General features: G+C 41.2%; 2 protein-coding genes and 1 long non-coding RNA gene across 3 annotated transcripts; 2 read left to right on the top strand and 1 right to left on the bottom strand.

Moving 5' to 3' along the window:
* The first annotated feature begins 214 nt into the window (after nucleotides 1-214).
* LOC123410575 lies at nucleotides 215-1,248 on the top strand. Its single transcript, XM_045103519.1, has one exon. It carries the CDS (start codon nucleotides 598-600, stop codon nucleotides 1,012-1,014), a length of 417 nt encoding a protein of 138 aa, XP_044959454.1. The 5' UTR covers nucleotides 215-597; the 3' UTR covers nucleotides 1,015-1,248.
* Nucleotides 1,249-1,817: 569 nt separating this feature from the next.
* LOC123410574 (zinc transporter ZTP29-like) lies at nucleotides 1,818-8,590 on the top strand. The gene is made up of 13 exons (XM_045103518.1): nucleotides 1,818-1,996; nucleotides 2,693-2,751; nucleotides 2,867-2,959; nucleotides 3,033-3,119; nucleotides 3,219-3,300; nucleotides 4,049-4,110; nucleotides 5,455-5,511; nucleotides 5,877-5,917; nucleotides 6,499-6,566; nucleotides 6,826-6,882; nucleotides 6,966-7,083; nucleotides 7,409-7,511; nucleotides 8,314-8,590. The coding sequence occupies exons 1-12, from the start codon at nucleotides 1,933-1,935 to the stop codon at nucleotides 7,452-7,454; spliced, it is 834 nt and encodes a 277-aa protein (XP_044959453.1). The 5' UTR covers nucleotides 1,818-1,932; the 3' UTR covers nucleotides 7,455-7,511; nucleotides 8,314-8,590.
* On the bottom strand, nucleotides 7,711-11,667 carry LOC123410576. The gene is made up of 3 exons (XR_006613054.1): nucleotides 11,331-11,667; nucleotides 8,235-8,432; nucleotides 7,711-7,752 (listed from the first exon to the last, which is right to left on the bottom strand). It is a non-coding gene; the product is annotated as an uncharacterized LOC123410576 (long non-coding RNA).
* Nucleotides 11,668-11,889: the final 222 nt, after the last annotated feature.

Genomic DNA, 11,889 nt, shown 5'->3' with positions numbered 1-11,889 from the left:
CAAAGTTTTAATTTTGTTTTTTGCCATGACTTACAGAAATGTGATTTCATGATGAAATTTTACGAACACTTAGACCATTTGTCAAGGTTTGTTAAAAAATCAGATTTTTTTGAATATTTTTATAATATTTTTCGAATTTACTGTTCATCCGAGCTCATTTAAGCTCGGGTGCAAAAACATCACGTCCGTCTTTCGACACATTATTCATGTTCCTTGGCCCTCACCCACCCTCCTTAAAAAGAATAGGGTAGCACAACCCCATGATGCTCGGTCATTGCACACCTACATATAGGATACTAAGGAAATTCAACTAACAAGAATTGAAATACTTCATGCGAAATCCCCATGTTCCGCGGTACAAGTATAATGGAGCTCACACCCAGTGCAACCTCACGCAATAGAATGGGAGATATATGAATCATTCCTTGAACCGGACCTCAGTTATTGTTTTAATGTGGTTCTAATTTTCGCTCACGCATTCGTTCATTACTGGTTGCTGGAGAAGACGTACCTCATGACCTACCTAACTGACCAATCCTGTCACGTCTTATTTATGCATTTTACCATACTGCACTAGCAAGCTTGCGTCCGTTCGGAATGATTCGTCGGGGGCGTGACGAGAAACCAGTTCTCTTCTTCTTGTTGCTACTACTAGCCGTGTCATTGTCACCGGCGCTCCACGTCGCCGGAGAATCACCACCGGCAGCGAGAGCAGGAGCAGGAGGAGGGGAGTCGACGACGGCATGCGGCAGTAGCAGCTACAACTACCTCGGCGCACTGCTGCGGCTGATGATCCCGTGCAAGGCGGCGGTGGCGCCCTTCAGCCCGGCGCCGCCCACCGACGAGTGCTGCCGGGCGGTGCGCGAGCTGGGGCGGCCCTGCCTCTGCCTGCTCCTCGCCGGCCCGCCCATCTCCGGCGCCGACCGCCGCATGCTCGCCCGCCTCCCCTCCATTTGCGCCGCCGCCGACGACAGCGACCCGCGTCAAGATCTAGGCTCGTGCACCGCTACGTAGCATGCTTCTGCTTCGCTTTGTGACGCATATTCCTACTGGGCTACGGGACAGGAAGGCATTGACACGCAACTCGAAAGCTAATCTGACCCGAGCACCACTCGGCGTCTCCTTTTTGTGACGTCCGCCTCCTGCTTGCTCCACCTTCGTTTGCTTTGTATCTGCAAAAGATCAGTTAACTATTGTACTATCATGTTGGTGATGCAACTGCGCATTGCAACAAAGAGGCTTGTTTCATGGCATGCACTAGATACGCGACCAACCTCAGATTACCAGGAGCTAATAGTAACTATGTGCTACAAACTTTAGACAATTTGGCCTCCTTCGTTTCACACAGCGATATACTCCATGAAAAAACAGAATTTAGTGCTTCCATTACATGATACAATTTATATGACTGTGTGCATCACAATGATACAAAGGCCGGGACTTTAAACCTTCTTTACAGTTTTTTTTTTTTTGATATAATTCCATAAGAGAACAAAATAAAATGTGTCCCTCAGGTTTAGCAAGGCTCTGCCAGTCAACTTGTAAGATTCCTAGTCCTAAACAGATTTCTTCCCATCTACACACAAGAAATCCAGCACATAGTTCAATTATCTCACAGCATGACCTTACCCTCAGGCATACCCCAACCATCAGGAAGACCAAGAATTAAGGGCAGATGCCAAGCAAGCAAGCATGTGCCAAGTCATTCCAAACTTGTCCCCCTCAACTTACCAGAGCGGATGTTCAAGCTGGCTGATATATACCCCTGCCTCCTGCTCCACTTGATCACCCCTCCCTCCCTCTTCTTCCCATTCAATTACATCATCCGTTGCGGCGCACACGGCCTCCTTGACCACCTAACGTCATAGCCACCCATCCTGGCCTTGTATATAAAGGTCACATACATCTCCATCAGAAGGCCGGTCCGTTCATATGGATCCCAAGGTCGCTGTTGCTCTCACCCTGTCGCTTGTAGGCGGCTTAAGCACCTCCCTCGGTACGCTTACATGCATCTTCTTCATCCCTTCACTCCTGCTGTTTGTTCATACTATTCTCGCGTAACTTTAATCTGATGCATGCATTGCCTTTGCTATTGTTTCCTCTCAAAAGTTCATGGGGGCATTCCCATATATCCTGTGAAGATAATAATAATAATTAACTAATGTTTTCAGTTTATACTTAGCATCTAAGAACTCAGAGAAAACAGACTCATGAAGCACTCATGAGCATGAGGATTACACGTCCTTATCTCTTAATTCAGCACACCCGCTTCCACAGCAGATTCCACTCAATCATCCCCCAAATTCGTATGCTCCTCCATCTTCGCACTATGTCTATGTCCAGTTCACCCTACCCACTAAATAGCCTTTAACTGTAGGTTTTAAGTTTTCTATAGTGTTTAGTTAGTAAGCCTTTAAGTGTTAAGTTCGTAAGCAACCCAATATGATATAACCGGGATCTAACGTGAATCGAGGGCCCATAAGCTGAAGCTTTATAGATACTATTATTGCTATCACTTAAGTGACAGCCAAAAGCAATCTTATTTCTTAATGGGAGCTTTCCCATTAACTTATTTGGAAAGTGTTGGAATGATATATAGACTAGGCAGATATCAAACACAAGATGGTGTACCTCTTGATAGCTAGCATTTGCCTACTACTTTTACCAATGATACTTTTTTGCTACTCATCAGGTGCACTACTGGCAATACTAAATCATGCCCCAAACAACAGAACGCTTGGGATATTACAGGTGAAATGCTACAACAATTTACTTAACTCTGAGCATAAGGTCACATTCAAAGAACAACATAGGTTTATTTGTACACAAATCAACATTTAACAATCGTTTTGACAACTCTTTTTAGGGATTTGCTACTGGGCTCATGTTGAGCATGTCCTTCTTTGACCTGGCTTATGATGCTGTCAATGCCATTGGTTTTCTGAAAGGCAACCTTTGGGTGAGCGTTAAGCAAGATGTTTTGCAAGGCATTTGCAATACCATTACTTATTATTTTTAGCCTTGCTTTGCAGTTTTTTGCTGGAGCACTTCTATTTTCAGCAATTGCCGATATTTTCCCTGAGCCAGAATGCAGTCCGCCAGATGAAAACGACAAACAAGTATAAATTTCCTAAACTTTACGAACAGCCTTTTTCAGTCAGCATTTATCGAAAAAGTAACATAGGATTATCCATTATGTTTTTCATTTGGGGAAGAAGACTGCTAACAGTACAGCACGGAAGGAACTTATGATGAGACACCGAAGAAGAGTCATCTTTAGTGTAATTGTCACCGCAGTTGGTAAGTCTGATGTACTTTGGTAGCTTCATATAAAATATGTTCTACTCAAACTATTTGCACATCTACGTTGATGTTTCTCAACTAAAGATAACCTATCAATCATTCAATGTATGAATAATTGAATATATCCTTGTGTACTCAACCTTTCAAATGCAAAATAGCATTGTGCAGCATGAAGTAAGCAAAACTTGTAACATAAAGTACCAAAAATGCATTTTTCAACTCATGAGCCCGGAAAGAGAAAACATGCCCTTTAAGACATTATAAAACCCACATTTTCGTGATAGGTGTTCTTCAGATGATATTGTTATATGACCACACCTAAAACTTTAGTACTGACCTCGAGCATATTGACTCCAAACAAATGTATGGGGTTTGTTCATACAAGACAGTGTGCAGAAATATTAGATTAAAGGATTCAGATTGAACGCCTAAATACAAATTAAGATCATAGACATGATTTAACAAGTGATACTGGCAGTAAAACTTTAGGACCTGTTCAGTGTTTAATAGAGTTATGATCGAAAATAGTTCTATTTCAACAGCACATGTTAAACACCTGAAACTAATTCAATCTTGGCAAGTGATAGCAGCAGTAGTTTTCCATAAAGTACGCATGATAGCAGAATAAATCTAAAATAAATCAAGCACATGAAATTACAAAGTTCTCAAAATTATGTAGAACACAATGATATGCCCTTATAATTTTTAATGATCACATTCATGAATGAAGTTCTCATGTCAACAGTTGCTGGTGTGAGTTTGCAAAACTTCCCGGTGGGTACTGCAGCATTTCTCGGAACTGCAAAGGTATATATTTGAGAAAATACTAGTATATTATAGGCAGGCATATCACATTTGACAGAACCAGTAAATAGCTTGTATATGTTATCCTTTGCAATTGAATTAATTTTTTACGATAAATTTCAATTAGTGTTATATATATGTAATTGACTGGTATTATTTTTATTGATTTATGTACCTGATGTATGCTCTTTGCGGATGATGTGGTGCTCTTTGCGGATGATGTGGTGCTAGTCGATGATAGCCGAACGGGGGTTAATAGAAAGTTAGAGTTATGGAGGCGGACTCTAGAATCGAAAGGTTTTAGGCTTAGTAGAACTAAAACTGAATACATGAGGTGCGGTTTTAGTGCTACTAGGCACGAGGGGGGAAAGGTTAGCCTTGGTGGGCAAGTGGTACCGGAGAGAGACACGTTTCGATATTTGGGGTCCATGTTGCAGAAGGATGGCGATATCGATGAAGACGTGGGCCACCGAATCAAGGCTGGGTGGATGAAGTGGCGCCAAGCTTCTGGCGTACTCTGTGACAAGAGAGTGCCACAAAAGCTAAAAGACAGGTTTTATAGGACAGCTATCCGACCTGCGATGTTGTATGGCACGGAGTGTTGGCCAACCAAGAGACGACATATCCAACAGTTAGGTGTAGCAGAGATGCGCATGTTGAGATGGATATGTGGCCACACAAGGAAGGATCGGGTACGGAATGACGATATACGAGAGAGACTTGGGGTAGCACCGATTGAAGAGAAGCTGGTCCAGCATCGTCTCAGATGGTTTGGACATATTCAACGGAGGCCACCGGAAGCGCCGGTGCATAGGGGACGGATAAAGCGTGCTGAGAATGTTAAGAGGGGTCGTGGTAGACCAAACTTGACATGGGAGGAGTCCGTTAAGAGAGACCTGAAGGTTTGAAATATCGACAAAGACTTAGCCATGGACAGGGGTGCGTGGAAGTTAGCTATCCACGTTCCAGAGCCATGACTTGGCTTCGAGATCTTATGGGTTTCAACTCTAGCCTACCCCAACTTGTTTGGGACTGAAAGGCTTGGTTGTTGTTGTTGTTGTATGTACCTGATAAATCATATTGAAGTATTAAACACTCCATATTCAATTTCATGGATAAGTACGTTTTATAGATATTAATATTTCAATCTAAGGGTCATTTGTCTAAAAATATTACATCTCCATTCGTGCATGTTATAGTAGAATAGCATTTTTGCAGTTATTCTGGACGCATGTTTATTTCTGGCCCATAACACTGCCAACATATCAAATAAGTATGAACAAGACACTGACTAATGTAGAGTGGTAGTTTATGTTGTATATCCCATTAATCTTATCTACCTTTCAGGGATTCCGTGTTGGCCTTAACTTGGTTATTGCTATAGCTCTACACTACATCCCGGAGGTAATTGAATCTATAATGGCTTTTAGATGGAACAGGGAATGGGTATGGAGCAGAAAATGTCATCTAAGTATCTACAGTCGCTCTAAACTATATCCGTTTTGGCGGAAACTGGAAGTGGAACTTCCATTCCCAGTCTCAGTCAACCGCCAACATACAAAATTGGGACTTAGATACTTCCCACGTTTTTACGGTGCAAATGCATAGGAGATCTGTCATTTAAGATATATAATAGTACAATACTATATTGTGGTGAAGTTTTATACAACTGATTCTTATGAAAAATTGGTATGTTTCTAATGACATAGCTAAGTTTACAAGACCAAAGAATCTGCTAATACTTGTAGCAATTTTCTGTTCGTGTGCAGGGTATTGCCGTAGCTCTCCCTGCATATTTTGCCACTTGCAGGTACTGGCTAAAATTATTATACAAATATGCATCATATATTTTACACTCTCCCCTTCAGGCCTTCACTATTAACTGTCCCTGGCCTGAGAAGTCTCAACTTCGAAATAACTATCCATCGAGGGGTTAATAGGTTAATGCAATACTCCATTCTACACCGATTTTAATGTGCTCTCGAAGAGTAAAGTGCTTGTGGTATCTCATTTATTAGGAATATGCGTGGTCATTCCTCATCAACTTATTAGATATGGTGTTTTCTTGGTCTGTGTGAATGCTGGGTTGAGGAGACTTCCAGCTAAACAAGGAAGTACATAATTTAACATGACAGTGCTGATTTATATGTAGGTACCTTTTATAAAAAAACTCACCTAAATGATCAGAAAATAGATACAACTTAGTTGGTTTAATTCAAAAGGTTAGCCAAACTAGTTATAACCTAAAGAAGCTTATGATTTGTTGTATAATAAAAAAAGAGACGCGTATAATTGCTAAAATACATAAAATGTTTACAATAAATATACACTGATTTGTTTTATAAGGAAGACTACAGTTTAATAATATTGTTATTTGTGTCTATGATGCAGCAAATGGCAAGCGTTCAAACTAGCAACCCTTGCTGGTTTTGCGGAACCAATAGGTGTAATTATCGTGGGTAGGTTGACTTCGCTTATTCTATTATCAATTACAAGTGACTTGTTTAAAAAACGCTCTAATCAATGAGATGCAGAGCTACATTAAACAGTGAACAACCAGTTGCGACTAATCTTTCTCTAGCACTTATCTTTATTACATGCAGATCCCCCCCCCCCCCCTCCTTTTCAATGTGTAACATCCTCGATTGAGTTTGTGCACTTCATTTTTTCCTCTTTTGTATCTCAAAACAATGGCATATAAAATTGTGCTACTTGCAGCATACCTATTTCCGAGCAACTTAAATCCAGAAATATTGGAAGGTCTACTTGGATTAGGTAATGAGTAACGAACAATTCAAAGATGTTAATTAGTTTTGGTAAGTAACATAATACTTATTCAAATTTTCCATTTTTTACAGTGGGAGGAGTAATGGCATTTCTGACACTGTATGAGATGCTACCATTAGCAATTGAATACGCTGGACGCAAGGATGCTGTGAAAGCTGTATTCGTTGGCATGGCTTTTATGTCGATGAGGTGTGTTACACTCATATGATATGCAATGCAATTCAAAGTACATAAGGCAATTACCTTTTATGTGCGTGATATAATCATGTTTATAATCAAATTATGGCCTTTGTATCAACTAGAAGAAAACTCATAAACATGTAGTGATATAAGATCATAATTTAATGAGGAATTGATACATAGGCCGTAATTTGATTTACATTATCTAACAATGCACTGATACATAGATTGACGTACCGTACCGGTACCATTTATACCAGTTGCATTTTCCCTCACATCAGTGCAAATGTGTTCGGAAATGTCTCTTGACGTGCGATAAAACTTCAATTGGCAGCTTGTACTTCCTGGAAATTAGTCTTCCAAAGGAGATGAGCGCTTAAAATTTCAGTCTAACCAAATAACTGATATGGGCAAATGCACCATGGACTTGCAACAAGGTATACTACTTTTCTTTGACATTACTATTGTACTATTTATTAATAAGTAAATTTAAACTGTCCCTATTCCTTAAAATTTAGTTTCCAAATTACTAGAAATGAATAGTTGAACCTGTGTTAGCTATCCACGTTCCAGAGCCATGACTTGGCTTCGAGATCTTATGGGTTTCAACTCTAGCCTACCCCAACTTGTTTGGGACTGAAAGGCTTGGTTGTTGTTGTTGTTGTTGAATAGTTGAACCTGCAAATGACACCAAATTCCATATCTTCATGTATGAAAATAAAGCATCATAAACCGTCAATAATGGTGCCATGTATCTACTACAATATTCCATCCTAAGTAACTATAGCTGTGCACAGACATAACAACCCTTGAGGTATCATGGAAACCTAGTAACTAGGGAAGGTGCATTTTAGCTGTGAATGATCCTCAGCAACCCTCCACTCAAGTAATCAGTCATGCATTTGTCCAACACGAGTCCCTTACAGTCACAATTAATTACAACAGGAGTTGCATGTATCAACTTAATTGTTTAGTGTGTTCTTTTTACACATATAGATATACCGGACCTAAGTGATCACTGAGAAAACGGAAGATAAGTAAATATTTGGAAAAACATATTTTAAGTGAACTATACTTTTGAAAACGATAAACATAACTTCTGTGAAGAAAATATACAAGTCCGAAGAATTGGTTAGTAGAAACAAGTTTGGCCATCTTACCTTAGTACTCCGTATTTCATTCGTGGAACTGGCAAGACAACACGACCTTTGCAGCATCACATTTCTGTATTTTCTACAGGTGCTGATTGGAAGGATGTGTACACAATTACATTCAATGATATGTTCTTCTCCAATCTATTACAATGACTTTCCAATCTAGGCCCTCATCAATGACCTCCAGCTGCAGGGCTACCGTAGCTGCAAGAAGATTAGAACTCTCAAACTCTGACAATGTACATAGCGAATAAAACTGTACTTACTGGAAGGAGAAAGAAAAGACTCCTATGCTGTAAATAACAAAAAGGAAAATTATGAGATGAACCACTGATCTCCATTTGTTACCAAAGATAACTGTATCTCGTGTGCTCCAACACAGTATACTTCGAAATTTACTTTATGCAAAGGTTAAACCTGTTAAGCTTCATGCACTAGCCAACGCAACAAAAAGTCCGAACTGATGGAAAGGGCTAGCCAGTCCACATATACACTTCAACAAAACCCAGTGACTTGCTATCAGCTTTTGATATATTGTTTTGGTAAGATATAGCATACTCCCTCCGTCCGGCGAAGAGTGTACATTTGGCTTAAAAATTTGTCCACAAAAGAGTGTACTTTTATCTTTCCAATACACTTCAAAGTGGGGGGAAATGTTTCTCTCTCATCATGCGGTAATCAAGACCAATAATATTTTACACATGGTCTCCTAAATTTCTACATTCACTTAGCTCATTGGGTGTTGGGTAATTAAAGAAGAGAAAGATGATGGCTTGCACCTTTCCAATGCATTTTTTACTTCACTTCATAATTTGTCCTAAATTTTCTATATGCATACTTTTCACCGGACGGAGGGAGTATGGATTTAGGCCAAGCTCATGAGATCCAGAGCATGTTTTTTTACAGATATAATGGAGGCCTTTATTACCCTCGGCCTCTTCATCATAGATGCATATAGCCTTATAACATCGTTTATTAGATAGTCGCCACCAACCATACCGCACCAAAAGCAGGGAAATACCAAAACATCAAAACAATCCATTGGAAGTATGTTGGAAGGCTGTAACTCAAGAACTTAAATATGGTATATTGTAGGCAAGTTTACACTAGTGGGCTATTGGCAAGTTTACAGAAACTCTAAAGGGGAGCTTCGGTTAGGATCTCATTGGGTTTGGCGAAACTTAAAGCTAAAATAAACTTAGCCAGGATGAGTAAAGCGGTTCCAAAACTGCCCTTTAGCTGATATTCCATGGACACAAGCAGGGATCAGGACAGTCTAAGGCTCTTTAATTGTTTTTTTTCTCCGTTTAGCTTTTCTCTCACCTCCATCCTCTCTAAAAATTAACATCAACGTTTTGTTATGAGAAGCATATAATCAGTCTCTTTCAGTGTGTTATAATCAGTCTCTTTCAGTGTGTTACCATAATCCCAGTTGGTTGGTTCTCTAAACTCTGAAGCTTGGGAGCTTGGTATAAGCAATTTGATTTCAAGAACTTTCTTGGTTCCACATTAGGCTCAATGACCAATTTGATTGAACAAAAATACTATGATTGACCAACATTTGAAAGTTTAGGGTAATAGGAAATCTCTAGAACGCCAAGCAGCAAAATGGTAGATGGCATCACAGGGACTTTCAAGTGCTACGACAGGCTGGAATGGCCCTTCCTTGTTGAAGTATTGGCAAGATTGCGTAAAACAAGAAGATGGATCAGTTATATTCGTTCAATGTTTAGCTGTTTACTAACCACTGACTCGGCAATCTACCAAACCTCAAGAAAGTATATGCTTGAGCCTTCAGGTATTGCAAGGGATCAGCAAGAACAGAACTACACACACACTTGGGCACAATTGAACTTGAGATCAACCCCACGGATTAGCAGACAACACACAAGCTTGGTGCACCCCAACATGGTGTTTTTTCTGTTCTTTTTATTTAACTCAATGCTAAAATACTCCAGCGTTTAAAATGGCCTAATACCAGCCAAATTATAGGTGGCACACTGCCAGGGTCTTAAGCCTGACTAGAGCCCTTGAATGACTTCTATACATCTCAAAATATAGTAAATGCAGACTCCAAGAGCCGAATGAGGGAAACATACCAGTCAAATTAATTAAATATTTGGCGACAACCTGACAATGCAAAACATAACTCTGATTCCCTAACATGCTCACCGTGTGTATTCTCCAGATGCACGCATTTCTACGTGAAATACTCATGGAATGACCAGATCAAATGTAGACCCACACAGTTCCTACCAAATCCTCTGACACAAAGCCCTAGAATTAGGTTTCACTTCCTCCGTCTCTGGCTCATGGCATTTCCATTCCAATTGCACCGACCATCAAAGATTTGACACAAGTTTCCTCCCTTCGGCCTGCTACCACCTCCCTCTCTTTGGCGAAATACTAACTTCATTGACAGTAGCTACTGCGCTAGGGGCCAGATAAAAAAAATTCCAACGCCTCAATTCCAAATAGGCAACATTCTGTTGACAGCACTCTTGTACTTGGGCAATCTGGAGTTCTAAACCCTCCTATCAGAAACAGTCTGTCAGATTGGAGCAGGCAGGTACAATGCTGGCTGAAGGTGATTTTTTCACAGAGAGACTCGTTAAGGACCCCCCCCTGCATGGAGGGATGTGAAGAGATGTAATTCACAAAGAGTTAAACTTAAAATCCGACCAGCCCCTTCGCTTATCTCCTTTGCTACAGCCTGCAGGCACCGCCCAGATATGCTAAGTATCATGAAACGGATCCTAGTACAAGCACAAGTGCTCCCAAGAACTGAATTGGATTTCAGAGATGGGTTCGAATTCTAAAGAAGTGGAATATACAAGGCGATTACAAATCCAAAATTTCAGGTTCTAAAGAACTAGAATATACAAGCAGATAGAATTGGAATGGAATCAACTACTCGCATTCAAGTTGGCCCAGACTTCGAAATTAGATTCCAATCCCATGTTTCTAGTACACAATGCATATTACCAACGCGGACGGTACATTGCGTACACCTGACAGCACAAGCGGGGACAGATCTGGGGCAAAATTAGCAAATCTAGCAAACAGGAAGACGGGCGCTCTAATAATACAGGTCGTGCGCACCTCGCGGACCAGAACGAATCTGGGGCGGAAACAGGCGGCGCGAAGCCATCGCATGTCTGCCGCGGAGCAGGTCGGGGAAGAGGAGAGGGCACCACGCCGTGAAGAGGAGAGGTCGCGTGGCCATCGCCGTGCTGGGGCCAGGCCGCCAGGGCTTCCAGTCGTCGAACCAACGGCTAGGGGAAGGGAATGTTAATGAAAAAAGAAGAGCTAATTGTGCTCCAGCTACAAGAACTTGGCAGGTGGGTTTAATTTCATACAAGAACTTAGAAATCGTGCAACACGGGTCGAAGAACTTGACCTGATCGTTCATCGGACGTGCAAATCGCCCATATGCCGCCACGTGGACTCCAGCTTGGCTAAGAACGCGCTGGGCTGCTCTGAATTTTCTCAACAAACCCCCCATGAGGTAATGAAATGCGGATTGGAGTCCCTGAGCCGTCTAGAAAGAAATTTGCACTTTGCGTACCCTCGGCAGCGGCGGCGATTTCAATAGCGCAGGGCGCGCGGCACCGCGTTGCGGCAAGGTTGTGCACTATGCAGCTTTGGCACTAATTATCAG

This window comes from Hordeum vulgare, chromosome 7H, assembly GCF_904849725.1.
Source record: "Hordeum vulgare subsp. vulgare chromosome 7H, MorexV3_pseudomolecules_assembly, whole genome shotgun sequence".
In the NCBI taxonomy this organism is placed as follows: Eukaryota; Viridiplantae; Streptophyta; class Magnoliopsida; order Poales; family Poaceae; genus Hordeum; species Hordeum vulgare.
The sequence above is the reverse complement of the archived record's forward strand: the minus strand, read 5'-3'. Positions and strand labels throughout refer to the sequence as shown.